This window comes from Oryctolagus cuniculus, chromosome 19, assembly GCF_051225735.1.
Source record: "Oryctolagus cuniculus isolate XC-2025 breed Fujian yellow rabbit chromosome 19, ASM5122573v1, whole genome shotgun sequence".
Taxonomy (NCBI): domain Eukaryota; kingdom Metazoa; phylum Chordata; class Mammalia; order Lagomorpha; family Leporidae; genus Oryctolagus; species Oryctolagus cuniculus.
Window position 1 is genome coordinate 51,807,066 of NC_142885.1, and position 16,342 is coordinate 51,823,407.

General features: G+C 50.0%; 1 protein-coding gene across 1 annotated transcript in view; it reads right to left on the bottom strand.

Moving 5' to 3' along the window:
• The window catches only part of LCMT1 (leucine carboxyl methyltransferase 1), a 57,104-nt gene that overhangs the window by 26,489 nt on the left and 14,273 nt on the right, over window positions 1-16,342 (bottom strand). Inside the window, exons 2-4 of the mRNA XM_089321707.1 lie at window positions 10,281-10,372; window positions 5,494-5,615; window positions 633-709 (exon numbers count right to left, since the gene is read on the bottom strand). Of these exons, the coding sequence (XP_089177833.1) occupies window positions 633-709; window positions 5,494-5,615; window positions 10,281-10,372 (291 nt within the window). The remainder of the gene's footprint in view (window positions 1-632; window positions 710-5,493; window positions 5,616-10,280; window positions 10,373-16,342) is intronic.

Consider the following 16,342-nt stretch of genomic DNA (forward strand, 5'->3'; position numbering starts at 1 on the left):
AAACAGTTAAAGACAGGCTAACAAGAATTTTCTAAATATTCGAGTTTCTTTCCTATTCTCAAACAAAAAATTTTAAGCAGCTGTGATCTGCCTTAGGTAATAGAAAGAAGTGATTCTTACACAAACCTAAAGTTCAGTAACATTTCTGTGATAACTCCACCAACCCAACATATGAAAAAAATCAGCAATCGGAGACCCAAACTCAATATCCCAACAGGTACACACAGCACCAATCTACTCTTTATCTGAGGGAACCACCTCTGGGCCTCACTTAGAGCCCATTTACTCTCATTTCATGCAGAGTTCTAACAGCTCAGTGTGGTCTGCAGTTCCCAGGGCATCAGAAATGCCACTTCCATATTAATAGCATGTTTCATATAAAATGCAATCTTGTTTTAGAAAAGGTAAAGAATTTATTTTCAAAGGATAACCCGGAAAAGAAGAAGCCTGAACAATATTTCCAATCTGGAAGGATCAGACATCTCTAGAAGCTGAAACTCCTGTGTTCATTAAACAAAGTTTTTAACATAAGAAGTAGGATTTTATTTAAAGTACCAGTTCAGAGGGTGGGTGTGTGCGTGCGAATGAGACTGCTGAGAAGCCCTGACCCTGGGCCTGACGTCCACACTTACTTGATGTTGTGCAGCTTCCTCGTTACTATCATCGGAAAGTCGACTTCAAAATATTTACTTGGCAGGAGACCTTCATCCTGCGGAAAACACACACAGTCTTTATCAGTGCTTCTTCACCCACATACTCGCTGATCATCTTCCTCACCCGCAGCACAAGGCACCAAGACCAATGGGCTGCTGCTGCAGGCTTTTTATTTATTTATTTATTTTTTAAGATTTATTTCAAAGGCAGCGTTACAGAGAGGGAGAGGCAGAGGCAGAGAGAGAGAAAGAAAGAGAGAGAGGTCTTCCATGTACCAGTCACTTCCCAGATGGCTACAACACCCCAACACCCAGGGCGGGACCAGGCCAAAGCCAGGAGTCAGGAGTTTCCTCTGGGTCTCCCACGTGGGCACAGGGGCCCAAGGCATCGGGCCATCTTCTGCTGCCTTCTCAGGCGCATTAGCAGGGAGAAGAATCAGAAGTGGAATAGTCGGGACTCGATCCAATGTGCATACACAGGATGCTGGCATCACAGGCTGCCGCTTAACCCACTGCACTGGAAAGCTCGTACCAGAGGTAATCTTTTTCAAAATTAACTAATTAATTTGAAAGGCAGCGAGATAGAAAGAAAAGGTGGGGTACGGAGAGGGTCTTCCAGCTGCTGGTGCTCCTCAAATGTCTGCAACAGTCAGGGTTGGGCCAGGCCAGAGCCAGGAGCCAGGAACTCCATCTGGGTCTCCCATGTGGGTGGCAGGGCCACAAGCACTTGGGCCATCCTTTGCTACCTCCTAGGCACATTAGCAGGAAGCTGAATGGGAATGAAGAGGGGGGAATTCATCCCAGGCACAGGGATAGAGGATACAGGCATCCCAAGTGGCAGCTTAACCCACTGTGCCAAAACACCTGCCCCATGAATGTAACCTGTGCTTAGAAATTCTACACCACCTTTTAAGAACTTCTACTCTCAGGGTATGGAAAGTTAAAGATCTTCCAAATTTCCAGAAAGCAAATGAATGACGGGTGTAACAGTGTCCTCCAACTCTTAAAGGCCTTCCTCCTTTCGAAAGAGCTTTCCCGGGGCCACCTCCATGGCTCACTTGGTTAATCCTCCATCTGTGACGCTGCCATCCCATTTGGGCGCAGGGTTCTAGTCCCGGTTGCTCCTCTTCCAGTCCAGCTCTCTGCTTTGACCCAGGAAGGCAGTGGAGGATGGCACAAGTGCTTGGGCCCTGCACCCACATGGGAGACCAGGAGGAAGCACCTGGCTCCTGGCTTTGGATCGGCGTAGCTCCAGCCATAGTGCCAATTGGAGGATGAACCAACGGAAGGAAGACTTTTCTGTCTCTCTCACACTGTCTAACTCTACCTGTCAAATAAATAAATAAATAAATAAATAAATAAATAAATAACAGCATTTTGAAAACAAAACAAAAAAAAAAAAGAGCTTTCCCATGCACTGGCTCACGTGACTCTCAGAAGACCTCTGAGTTCACTGCATAAGGAAGGCTCCTAAAGGGCACACTTGGAGCTATAAAGCAGCAGCCTCGGGGCCAGCACTGTGGCTTCACACTTTGAGTGCCAGCTGTTCCACTTCTGATCCAGCTGCCTGCTAACCTGCCTGGGAAAGCTGGGGAAGATGGCCCAAGCGCTTGGGCCCCTAGATCCACGTGGGAGACTCACGAAGCTCCCGGCTTAGGCCTGGCCCAGCCCTGGCCAGTGTAGCCATTTCGGTGGGGGCAGTGAACCAGCAGATGGAAGATCTCTCTTTCTCACTCCCTCTAATTCTGACTTTCAAATAAATAAATCAAACAAAGAAACAGCTTCTTGGCACAGAGAAACAGGTGAAATGGCTGTAGCAAGTGAGGCTTCAACTTCCTGTGTCGTGATTCTCTGCAACCTTAGACACTCTCCCGTGTGCCAGACCTATGGCGGGGAGGATGGAGACGCCCGAGACGGGACCTAACGCTAGAAGGCAGCCTCAGACTCCAGGGGATGACAGCCACCCCGTCACAGACTGCCAACAGACACACTGCTTCCCCCGTGTGGAGACAGAACCCAAGAGACACCAAGAAACTGAGTCCACTTCAAGGGTTCCACTAGCCCTTTCCTTTCTGTGTACGTGACAATATCGACCGCCCTGTGCCCTCTGCCCTCCAGATGGGAGCTTCACCGGGTGGATTTTTGTGACAAGGGAAATACCCAAGAGGAGCTTCCTAGGAAGGAGGGAGGCTCATTTCAGCTGAGACTTTCGGAGATTTCAGTCCAAATCAGGCAGCTGTGTTAATCTAGCATCTGATACGGGAGAAGGGGCGCAGAGGCAGGAGCCGTGGTGAGCCAGGAAGCAGAGGCCCGGGGAGCAGACTCTTCACTGCCTCCTTCTAGTCCATTACAGTTCTGTCATGGGCCCCGCACTAGCTACTGAGTCCAATCCAGTCTCTTCCCAAAGGCCTCACCTTCAGACACCGTAACTAGATCAAGCCTGCACCCTAATCCATCAACCACTGACGCCAATCCCTTAGCCATTAACATAAGACTCTGGGATTTAAAAGTGCACACTGAAGGCCGGCGCCACGGCTCACTAGGCTAATCCTCTGCCTAGCAGTGCTGGCACACCGGGTTCTAGTCCCAGTCGGGACACCGGATTCTGTCCCGGTTGCCCCTCTTCCAGGCCAGCTCTCTGCTGTGGCCAGGGAGTGCAGTGGAGGATGGCCCAGGTGCTTGGGCTCTGCACCCCATGGGAGACCAGGAGAAGCACCTGGCTCCTGGCTTCGGATCAGCGCGGTGCGCTGGCCGCAGCGCACCGGCCGCGGCGGCCATTGGAGGGTGAACCAACAGCAAAGGAAGACCTTTCTCTCTGTCTCTCTCTCTCACTGTCCACTCTGTCAAAAAAAAAAAAAAAAAAAGTGCACACTGAGTGTGGGGAGCTACCTCCTCTGTAAACCGTAACAGGAATCCTCCATGGCATAAACAGTCACAGGCTCCTGAGAGCAAGTGGAAGGAGCTCATGCAGTAGTGGCAGCAGGGCAGGAAGCCCAGGACTGACGCTGAGCCTGCAGGTACAACGAGGGAACCAGCCCGGGTGGAAGGTGCATGAGGCACTAAGACCAACGGACAAGGTTTGCCATACACTTCCATGGAAACCTGTGTATCTCTAAATCAGAAATGGGCAGACGTTTGAAAAGAGCCGGAAGGTAAACATTTAAGCTGTTGCAGGCCAGATGCTCTCCGTTCTCACTACTTAACTCTACTGTCAAGGCTAACGCACACTGACACTGCCAACACACAAGCCAAACATGTGCCTCTCCACAAACTTGTTCAAGCACACTCGTGTACGTATAATAGGTATTTACAAAAGAACTTGGAACTCCCCACCCCAAGGGAAAAAACCCTTCAGACAAATACAGTCATCCATCAAAATAAAGAAACTTTGCACAGAGGAGTGTCAGACACTGCAACCCCCCTTCCTCAGCACGCACAGACGCTCTTTCTCGGGCAGGGGTGCAGCGTGCCCCTGAGCGTACTTTGCTCAGAAACTGGAACTGCAGATTGATGAACCATCAGCGGACCTACAGGACAGGGGAGGCTGCACAGAGCCTCTTACACTGTCCTGCTCTAGGTCCTCACACCACAGCCCGGGACACGCCACACACACACACAGTGGGCCCACCGTGGTGCCGGCATCTGTCCCCTGTCCATACCACTGGCCGTGCAATTCTGACAGACACGACTTCTGCAGCCCCATGTCTCATTTGTGAAGCCTCACAGAGCTGTCATGCAACGCATTCAGTCATGTACGTTTGTAAAGCACATCAGACATGTTAGCTACCCTACTCTAGGCCAACAATGAGTACCAAGACTGGGGGGAGGCCACCAATTGTCACTTGATGAGAGAAAGGCCGGGACCTCTGATTGCAGGAGACCTTTTATCAGGGATCTGATGACCACAGACAGATCTGCAGGCCGGGTATGTCCATACACTCTGTTATCTCGGTCTACACCTCCAAGGAAATCTGGCAAAATGCACGTACCCATTACCGCCACAAGACCGACCTCATAGAAGAAGCGAGCAAACTCTGTACTAACCTACAACAAAGAAAACAGCCAGAGGAGGCTTCGCAGGGAAAAGGTTTGGCAGTAAAGACCCAGCCCAGGTCTCCAAGACTGGCAATTCAGAGCTCTAAGACTGGCTCTGCCGCCCACCAGACACAGGTCTCTTTTCCTCTGTGTGTGTGTAATTACAGCTGCACTATGGGCACTGGTTTGAGTCCCAGCTGTTCCACTTCCAACACATCTCCCTGCTAATGCACCAGGAGACCGGAAGAAGCTCCTGGCTCTTGACTTCAACCTCGCCCAACCCTGGCCATTTGGGGAGTGAACCAACAATGGAAGATCTCTATCTCTCTTTTCTCCCTTTCTTTCAGTAACTCTGCCTTTCAAGTGGATAAAATAATCTTAAAAAAAAAAATGGCAGTTAAAGCATGAAATCAGAAGCCAAGAAAAGACCTGGCACCATATTATCATCACCCAGTCCCACAAATCTCCAAGTTTTATCCACGATGCCCACAATCAGGACTCTTTGTCCCAGCAGTTCCACTGGGGGAATTTTTCTTCCTGTTTTCACATGTACAGGGGAAATACACACAGATACTTGTGTTAATTATGCTGAGAGCAACAACAATTAAAAACAACCTGAAACATGTACCACTGGGGCTCTGGCCAGATAAACCATGGACCCGGGGCAGAGCGGTGCACCTGGGCACGGTGGCTGGAGATGGGGCAGGAGGCACGTTGTCACCTCTTACCTCTTAGGCTGCTTTTTACAGCTTTCAGCCACACAGACCTCAACAGCTGGGGAGGGAGGAGGAAAATTTGGACTCACCTTTAATTTCCAGAAGGTTGTATCCATCCCAGCCCCGAGGTTGAGGACTTGACAACAACATTCTGTTTTCTGTAGAAACGCCTTTACAAGCTGACCGACACCATGGACTCGTGCGAAATATCCTGAGACAGGGAGAGAGACAAGCTACCGCTCAGTGATGTCAGCAATTAGTCCCCCACCCCCAACCCACACGGGGAGGCGGAGCTCAGCAAAGCTGCAGGGAGCTGTTCAAGGCGCCTTCTGCTTCTCAGCAAGGACACCCAGGCCACAGACCTTGGCCTCTCTCCACTGCATCTGGCGGGCAGGTTTCTCCAGGATGCGCTCACTTAGACCCGTGCTGCCCAGGTCCCTGTGGGGAGGGGCATGGCCGGCTGGCACAGGGGCTGCTCGTGGAGTCACCACCTGAGGTTGGAATGTGGTTGGTGCCACAGGGGCCAGAGGGGGTCCTGCTCACTGCCAGGAGCTTTCGTCTTAGGAGGACATCAAACTGCCACCTGCTCTCCCCAGCACTTCTCAGTTCTGTGCCCTCCTCACTGTGCACTGTCACAAGGACGCTGTGGAATGGCTTCAGTCCGCAGCTCACACCAGGAATCTGAGGGCTCCTCAGAAGGTTCGTGGACAACAAGTCATACGAACAAGCCGCCCATGGACTTCAGAGCCGTGTACACCAACCAAGCGACCAGGACTCCGCTTTCCACGAGCTCTCTGGTACCCTGGTGTCTCTGGTTTGGCGGCTGACCTCACACGGGTGCCAGCACACCTGCTATGTGCCCTGACCCAGAGCCAGGTGCTGGGATGTCATGGTCTAAGGGACACACACGGTTCTGCCCTTGTGGGCTTCAGTCCACTGCAGTGTGGAGCAGGAGTAACCCAGAGATGGCCAAGGTGATCACAGCACACAATAAAAGCTTCTAAAGCAAAAAAAAAAAAAAAAAAAAAAAAAAGGAATTGGCCCTACAAAGCCCATCTGACAAAGGAGCAAAACAGAACACCTAGGGCCGGCAACACGGCACCACCGGTTAATCCATTACTTGCAATGAGGAAATCCCATAACAGAGCACCAGTTTGCGTCCCAGCTGCTCTGTTTCTGATCCAGCTCCGTGCTAATGCACCCTGGAAGGAGGTGGATGATGGACCAAGTGCTTGGGCCCCTGCACCCATGTGGCAGACCTGCATGGAGTTCCAGGCTCCTGGCTTCAGCCTGGCTACTGTGGCCATCTGGGGAGTGAACTAGCAGACAGAAGATCTCTCCTCCTCTCTGTCTCTCCCTCTCACTGTTACTCTGCCTTTCAAATAAATAAAATAAGTCTGTAAACAACAACAACAACAAAAAAAAACACTGACCCTTCTTCATGCCCAAAGGATTATCTTTGATGTGAGAAATGCCAACTTTCAAATTCTCTCTTTTAAAAGTTATTTGTGCCAAATCAAATACAAGCTATTTAATCTTGAGAAACATAAAATGCTCAGTTTTATTTAACACAAACAAGTTTTACATCGAAACAGTTGCACAACAAGCTCTTCCTGAAAGTCTGGTTTCCAGGGCCAGCGGTATGCTATAGCAAGTAAAGCCACCAGCTGCAGTGCCAGCATCCCACACGGGAGCCAGTTCGAGTCCCAGTGGCTCTACTTCTGATCCAGCTCCCCAGTGTGCCTGGGAAATCAGCAGCAGATGGCCCAAGTGCTTGGGCCTTCGACCCAAATGGGAGACCCAGAAGAAGCTCCTTGCTCGTGGCTGCAGCCTGGCCCAGCTCTGGCTGTTGTGGACATCTGGGGGGTAAACCAGGGGCTGGAGACTTCTCTCTCTTTGCCTCTGCCTCTCCCTCCTGAAACTTCACCTTTCAAATAAATAAGTAAATCTTTAAAAGAAGAAGAGAAAGGGAAAGAAAAAGGGAAAGAAAAAGAACAAGAAATGGAAAAAGAATAAGAAAAAGAAAATAAGCTTTCTATGGCTGCAATGAACCCACTCAGGACTCCAGTAAAATGCAAACTTTGGGTGAGGAAATGGGGCAGATGACTCTTACATTTATTTTTTTTTTTTAAGATTTACTTTGTCTTTTTTTTTTTTTTTTTAAGATTTACTTACTTATCTGTAAGTCAGAGTTACACAGAGAGTGAAGAGGAGGCAGAGAGAGACAGAGAGACAGAGAGGCTGCATTGGCCACAGCTGGGCCAATCTGAAGCCAGGAGCAGGAGCTTCCTCCAGGTCTCCCACGCAGGTGCAGAGGCCCAGAGACTTGGGCCATCTTCTACTGCTTTCCCAGGCCATAGCAGAGAGCTGGATTGGAAGTGGAGCAGCCTGGACGCGAACCGGCATCCATATGGGATGCCGGCACTGCAGGTGGCAGCTTTACCTGCTACAACACAGCACCAGCCAGCAGATGACTTTTAAATTGAAGGAGACCGTATTTCTCATCCTGTTCCTTTCACCTCCACCCTGAACACACCAGAGGCTCCAAGTAAAATGTTGGCCAGTGAGGAGGGGCACAAGTAAGCAGGTGCCAAAGAAAATGACTTAGGTCTTGGTGCAGAAGCCTGGAGAAAGGACACGGGACACAAAGCAGGAAGAAGGGAAGATGGGCAGGCACTGTGCTGCGGTAGGATTAGCCGTGGCTTGGGACGCCTGCATTCCATATCACAGACCTTGTTTCATTCCTGCCCACTACACACTTCCTATCCAGCTCCCTGATAATGTACTGGGAGGCAGAAGATCATCCAAGTGCCTGGATCCCTGCCACCCACATGGGAGACCAAGGATGCAGTTCCAGGCTCCTGGCTTTGTAACAGTCCAGCCCTGGCTGTTGTGGGCATTTGGGAAATGAACCAGCAGATGGAAGATCTCTGTTTCTCCCTGTCATTCTGCCTTCAAATAAATCTAAAAACTTGAAAGAAAGAACAGAGACAGAATCAAAGTGCTCAAAGTGTGTGGGCGAAGAGTTTTTAAATTGCACATGATTATTTTAATAAAATTTTTTTTTAATTTATTTATTTGAAAGGTAGAATGACAGACACACAGAGAGAGATCTTCCATCTACTGATTCATTCCCGAAACGCCTGCTAACAGCCACAGCTGCCAGGTCAAAACAAGGAGCCAGAAATTTCACTGTGGCTTGGGCCATCATCTGCTGGCTTCCCAGGTACATCAGCAGGAAAATGGATTGCAAGTGGATGTGCCTGTCCCAAGCGGCAGCTTAACCAGTTGCACCACAACACCTGCCTCTATGGACGATATTTGAGAGTAGCATTTTTTAAACTTTTGTTGCAATTTGGCAGAGTAGCCTTGTTTCTGCTCAATATACTAGTAAATAATTTGGCCTTATTCTTTGCATGTCTTCATTTTATTTTCTGGTAAATCATTTTTATCATATTGTAGGGAAATACCACCCATGAGGACTGGAAATGGAAGACAAGGATCCTTACTGCACGCTCTCGGGGCAGCACCCTCCTACGGGGTTGTAGGCCCCCCAGTCCAGAGGCAGAGGGCGAGAGGAGGAGGAAGGCATGCTGGCGTGCAGCTGGGCTCAGGGCTGGGGGACACTGTGTGGCAGGTCTCTGCCTCTGCAGCACGGAGGGAAACCCGCCTCCAGGGCACAGGAGAGAGGAGAGGAAAGGGAACAGCCCTGTTCTCAGGAAGCGGCACTTTAGCCTCTCTGCTCTCCTTACAAAACTTCCCTCAGGAGTCCTCTGCGGGCCCACGTCCCTGCACACACAGTGTGACAGCCATCTGGCCAGTTTTTCCTTCTGGCTGAGAGTACGGCAGGCTCCTGGCTCCAATCCGTTAACCTCCTTGATGAAAATTACTCGCAGAGCCTAACGGTCTTATTACCTAACACCATCACGGGGCCATAAAAAGTTATCTTTGACATGAACACAATTCACAGTAAAAGATTTTTGAATGGGACTCAAACAGAAGAATCATGTTCAACGTCACCTTAAGAGGAATATAAAATAAAATTATAGGGGCCAGTGCTGTGGAACAGCAGGTTAACGGCCTGGCCTGAAGTACCAGCAGCAAAGAGAGAGAAGTGGTGGTGGTTCGAGACCTGGCTGCTCCACTTCCGACCCAGCTCTCTGCTATGGCCTGGGAAAGCAGTAGAAGATGCCCAAGTGCTTGGGTCCCGGCACCCACGTGGGAGACTTGGAAGAAGCTCCTGGCTTCGGATCGGCACAGCTCCCACCATTGTGGCCAAGTGTGGAGTGAACCAGCGGATGGAAGACCTCTCTCCCTCTCTCTGCCTCTCCTCTGTGTAACTCTTACTTTCAAATAAGAGTTACATAGAGGAGAGGCAGAGAGAGGGAGAGAGAGTAAATAAATCTTTAAAAAATAAATAAATCAAAGTAAAACTACAGTAGGAGGCTTTTCTCATATCAGATTCACAAAGATGAAAGTCTCACAGGTGCTGGCACTGGTGCAGTGAGTGGGTAACTGCTGCCTGCAACACAGGCACCCACATCAGAGCACCGATGGCAGTCCAGCTGCTCCACTTCCCATCAGCTCCCTGCTAATCCACCCGGAATGCAGCAGAGGACGGCCCAAGTGCTTCAGCCCCTGCCACCCACTTGGGAAACCGGATGGAATTTCACGCTCCAGATTTGGTCTGGCCCAGCCCCGGCCACTGCAGCAGATGACTTAAATATTAAAAAAAAAAAAAATCTGTGTTAAAAAACGTTGTATGAGGTGCAGTGCTGGGAAATGAGCACTCTCCTATGCTGCTGGAGAGGGCACTGGGTCTCCAGTTAACAAACCCCCACACCTCTGGCCCCGGGGGAGGGAGGTGGTCACTTGCCTCTGTTGATCTCGGGGGCCTTCCTCTCCTTAGACAGTCTCACAAAGTGCTGGATGTAAGGGTCATGCCAGTAGCCGAGGCTCACCGCAAACCTGAAGACGGAGGGAGGTGGGCAGAGATTAGCAGGTTCAGGCCAAGGATCTGCGGCCAAGCTCACAGGAAGCAGCTCCCGATCTCCTGGAGAGCCGTCCAGCCCACAAGGCCAACACATGCTCGCTCAGTGCCCCAGCGCAAACGCAAAGACTCACCATCCACCCATCCCTCCACCTGTCGCACAGCTCCTCGCGTTTCCCATGTTGGTTTTCCCTCACAGGACCAACTCCCGTCCCAGGGCCGAATGCCACATACTTCCTGCAGGAGACTTGCCACCATTCATCCCATCTATCACTAGCAAACGCACTGGCCAGGGCTAGTCAGGTCACTACTACTCGAAAAGCAGTAGACGAGGAGCTCAGTACAGAGAGAGGGGAGGCTGAAAGAGAAAGAGAGGTCTTCCATCTGCTGTTTCACTCCCCAGTTGGCCGCCATGGCTGGAGCTGCACCAATGCAAAGCCAGGAGCTTCTTCCAAGTCTTCCACGTGGGTGCAGGGGCCCAAGGACTTGGGCCATCTTCTACTGCTTTCCCAGGCCATGGCAGAGAGCTGGATTGGAAGTGGAGCAGCCAGGACTCAAACTGGCACCCATTTGGGATGCCGGTACTGCAGGTGGCAGCTTGCCTGTTATGCCATACCGCAGGCCCCTCGAAACTACTCTTAACTATGACACTGCAGAGGTCATGGTGAAGAAGCCAGAAAAATGCACACAGAACAACTGCAACTTGCAAAATGCTCAGGGTCCCCTAAATCTTCTCTGGCCAAGGTTGGTGTTTCCACTATGGGAGCTGAGACCCTGATTCCACGGGAAGCCTCCTGCCAGCCTGCGTAGATCCAGCTCAGGACAACTAAGCCAAGGAAACAACGTGGATCCCTGCGGCCACACCCAGCTTCTGTGGGCCTGCAGCCAGTTCTCCCGGTGCTTATTGTGTGAGACAATCAATCAATGTCTTGACTATTTCAGCCAACCTGAGTCAAGCTTCTGGTACTCACGGCCTCAGCCTCCTCACTGCTGTCCAGCGCAACATCACGTGTCCGTGTTGCCTGATGAGCAAGCTGACATTTAAGGGGGGTGTGTGCTCTATGGTGAGTCTACGGAGAGACTCCAAGCTCCCAAAAGCACGTACTCATCTCTTCCCTGCTTTTTCTCTACTAACAAGACTTAACCTGTACCTTGACTACAACAGGGCCTAGGTGCCAAGTTCTACATAAGCACGTCTCCCACAGCCTCTAACATCTGCACACCCACAGACATCCATAAAGAAGCATCTACATTCAGCTTCTCAATGCCTCAACTCAACACAAAAAGAGGCAGAGCACTCACTAATGGACACACTTTTCTCTATAAGCCCAGACTGCCCAAGGGAAAAGAGCGGACCACACTGCAACGTTGAACTTCTTCTAAAACAGTGCTTGTCAGGCACTGAGTTGTGACTCAAACATTGTAAAAAATCAGCTTAATAGTTTTCAAATACACATTTTTAAAAACTCTAGGCTAGAGGGCCGGCGCCGTGGCTCAACAGGCTAATCCTCCGCCTTGCGACGCCGGCACACCAGGTTCTAGTCCCGGTCGGGGCGCCAGATTCTGTCCAGGTTGCCCCTCTTCCAGGCCAGCTCTCTGCTGTGGCCAGGGAGTGCCGTGGAGGATGGCCCAAGTGCTTGGGCCCTGCACCCCATGGGAGACCAGGAGAAGCACCTGGCTCCTGCCGTTGGATCAGTGTGGTGTGCCAGCCACGGCTGCCATTGGAGGGTGAACCAACGGCAAAAGAAGACCTTTCTCTCTGTCTTTCTCTCTCACTGTCCACTCTGCCAGTCAAAAAAGAAAAAAGAAAAAGAAAAAAAAAACTCTAGGCTAGGGTTAAATAGAAAATATCAGCTTGCACTTCAGGCAGTAAAGCCTAAAACTGTCTTGAAACTTCTGTTTCCAGTGTATGCTAGGGGTGTAAGTGCTAGGGGTTTGAGAAATGATTTCAAAGGGATCACCCAGTGCCACCTAGTGGCGAAAGCTGTATCTGCCGCTGACACAAGAAGGGTGGACTAGTGACTTCATGTCCTCCCATTTTGAAGGCTGGGAAGAAGCAGGGGAAAGGATCCAGTCAGCTTCAACAGCCAGCGCAGGAACTCTTTCAACAGTATCACAGCCCCTGTTCTACAACTCGCGCAAGGAAGACACTTGCCGCACTGCTGTGGAACCTTACTGAAAAGCTGATCAATCACCTCCCTCTGGAAGTACAAACTTGGATTCATTTCTGCCCCCTTGGACCACAGAGAGGAGTTTCTACTGCTGTCGACTCAGGAATACTCAATACTATTGGTTTAGGCAAGCAACACGTATTGTCTGCCATGTGCTAGGCCCTGGTGATACAGAGGAGCGAAAGAGAAAGGACAGAGGTACAGATAAGCAGAAGATGAGGACAAGGGCAGGTGCTCGGCACAGCAGTTAAGCTGCTGCTTGGTACATCTGTGTTCATATCAGAGCAGCTGGTTCAAGTTCTCGCTTCCTTCCCATCCAGCTTCCTGCGAATGTGCACTCTGGGAGGCATCAGGTGACAGCTCAAGAACTTGGGTTCCAGCCACTCCCATGGGAGGACTGAGTGGAATTCTGACATCAGGCTTCAACCTGGCCCAGCCTTGGTTATTGGGGGTATTTGGGGAGTGAATAGGAGACAGAAGATCTTTCTCATCCTGCCTTTCAAATAAAATGAAAATAAACAAATTTTAAAAATAAACTCTTGGGGCCAATGCTGTGGCATAATGGGTTAAACCCAGCCTGCAGTGCCGACATCCCATATGGGCGCCAGTTCGAGTCCCAGCTGCTCCACTTCCAATGGCCTGGGAAAACAGTAGAAGATGGCCCAAGTCCTTGAGCTCCTGCACCCATGTGAGAGACCTGGAAGAAGCTCCTGGCTCCTGGCTTTGGATCAGCTCAGCTCTGGCCATTGCAGCCATTTAGGGACTGAACCTGCAGATGAAAGACATCTCTCTCTCTCTCTCTCTCTCTCTCTCTCTCTGGCTCTACCCCTGTAACTATGTCTTCAATAAATAGAATAAATATCAAAAAACAAAAACAAAAACAAAAACAAGTTCTTGGGATGGAAACATAAATCATCACACTTAGTGAAATAAACCAGTCCCAAAAGGACAAACACCATATTTTCTCCCTGATCTAAAAGGTACCTAAAAGGTAATCTACAAAAATGAAACTGACACTTTGAGATGCGACAACTTTGAATAGCCCTTGTCTCAACTGTTGAGGAACATTTTTTTCCCATATTATTTGTTGGACTCTTAGTATAGTTATTCATATTTGTATAAAGTGAATTGAAAATAGACTTTAGTAAAAAATAAGAATGGGAATAGGACATGGAGGAGGAAGAGGGTGGGAGTGTGGGTGGCAGGGTGAGTACAATGGGAAGAATCACTATGTTCCTGAGGTTGTACTTATGAAATGCATGAAGTTTGAATTCCTTAAACAAAAGGTTTCTGGGAAGAAAAAAAACACACATACAAGTCACAGAAAAATATATAAAATAAAAAATGGAACAAATTCTTAGACGTTTTAAGAAATGTAGCATGTGCTGGGGAGGAGATGAAGAGGGGAACAGGCGTTTGGTCTAGTGCTGAGCCCCTGTGGAGGACGCCTGTGTCCCACATCAGTGACCCGGGGTTCAAGAGCCCGCTCCAGCTCCCGATTTCAGCTTTCTGCCAGCGCAGACCCTGGGAGGCAGCAGTGACAGCACAAGGAATTGAATTCCTGCCGCCCTATGGGGGAGACTTGGATTGAGTTCCCACCTCCTGATTCAACCCTGACCCTGTCCTGGTCACTGTAGACATCTGGACAGTTAAGCAGAGAATGAGGGCTGTCTCTCAACCAAACAAGCATGCACAAAATAACCGAGAAATGAAGGCTATGCTAACACTGAGGATGCCTGTGAAGAAGGGATGGGCTCTGGAGGAGGGGACGGCCGGGCTGGGCTCTGGGGAGCAGGATAAGTCGGCTGTACAGAAGGCGCTCCAGACAGGAGGAGGAGCAGCGAGAAGGCGGGGAACGGATGTCGGCACTCCCGCAGCAGACAGGCTGCAGGACAGGCAGGGGAGGTTGGAGAGGGCAGCCTGCTCACAGCGCACAGAGCCTGGCAGGTGTCTGGGACTCAGCAGGAGAACACACTCGACACAGCCAGGGATGCACATTCAACCAAGAGGTAGCAGGTGCAAATCTACCCAATATATACCAAGTAATACAAGTATACCCAATCACCACCCCAGTTCCTCAAACTCCAAACGTTCTTCTTGCCAGCCCTCAAGTCTAGATGCTTACACGTGGTTTCCATGCTCTGTGCTTTGAATGTCCACACTGAACTCATGCTGAAATCTAATTCCCATTGTGGGCAGTTAAGAGTGGAAACAATCCAACTCTGCTAGCTGGGACTCAGGGAGGTAATTAAGAGTAAATGAGGTCACGAGGGTGGGGCCCAAGTCCCATGGGATTATGGCTTTGTAAGAGGCACAACAGAGATCCCAGCTAGGACACTCAAGTCCCCCTTGCAGGAGACACCCTGCACTGCCTCTGCACTCTGCAGAGTCCTCCCCACCCACCCCAGCAAGAAGGCCCTCAACCCCTCAACTTCCCAGGCTGAGAACCCAGAGCTCAATATACCTCCTTTCCTTAGGACTCACCCAGTCTGTGCCATTCGCTTACAGCAACAGACCATCACTAAGACGCCATGCTGCCTCTGGGGAAACAGGACTGAGACATCATCGGCCCTGGCACAGGGGCCAGGACAAAAAGACTGACGACTCCCTGGTGGGAAACACCAGCAAGGGAGGACTGTTGGGTGCTACTGGCAAGTGGGTGTCAGGATTTACAGGCCATAGGCTGGCGATTAAGCAAACCAATTACAGTGTACCCATATGATGAGATCCAAACCAGTCATTTAAAATACAAACCAGAAGGGTTAGACATGGCAAGATGGTCACAATATCCTGCTGAGAGACATGGGTACGACCAGAAATACATGTAACGTGTGTGTGTCTGTGTAACACAGAGAGTTACTAGGGGAGTGATACCAAATTATTAACTCTTCATTTGGGGAGTGCGCCAGTGCATGGAAGATCGCTCCCTCTCTCTCTGTAACTCTGCCTTTCATACAAATAAAAAATAACTTTAAAAAAAAAAAAAAAGGGTGGCCAAAGTCCCTGTTCTGCTTGCTCTAACTGATCTACAGCATGTTGGGAAATGACAGTTCCACTGCACCTGCCAGTCCTCAGATGTGTCACATGAGGATTCTGGAAGACTTTGGAGAGTGAAGACTCCAGTGGTCAGGACGTGGTGAGATACATAACCCAGAGAGCATCTCTTCTATTCTTATATCCTGACTTCATGGTTCAAACTCAGATTCAAAGACCCAAAAAATTCAGACTTGGAAAAACCTTACAGAGTCTCCCAGTCTTTATTCAATCCACTGCTGCTTTCCATTTCCATGACATTCACACCCCATCTGTCAGCTTAGAATGTCTTTGAATCATTCTTTGTCTTAATACTGAGGTCTGATGAGCCATCTAGCATTTTCTTGTACCACGACACAGTGAGATACCTACCTACTAAAATATAAGGTGTCTGCCTGTGTAAAGTCCCCAATCACATACACACTCCTCCCATGGGAAGCTCCAGTCTGGCCCAGCCACCCATACATTCCAGAAGCATTTACTGGCTGTGCCTTATCTGCATGAGTGCCAACCACAACAATGGCTCCTTCATCTGAAAGGTGTGAAATTCCCTGCAGTGGCTGCAGGGAGAGCAGCAGGGCTCTCCCTGCTCTCCCACCTGTGAGCATCAAAGCTCATTTACTCCTTCAGTGGACATTCACCGAGCACTTCCTCTGTGCCAGGCATCATTCCAAATGCTTGGGAAGCACTTAACACTCTGACCCCTGTACAACACTCTGTGGAAGGCACTGCTATACAGACTTG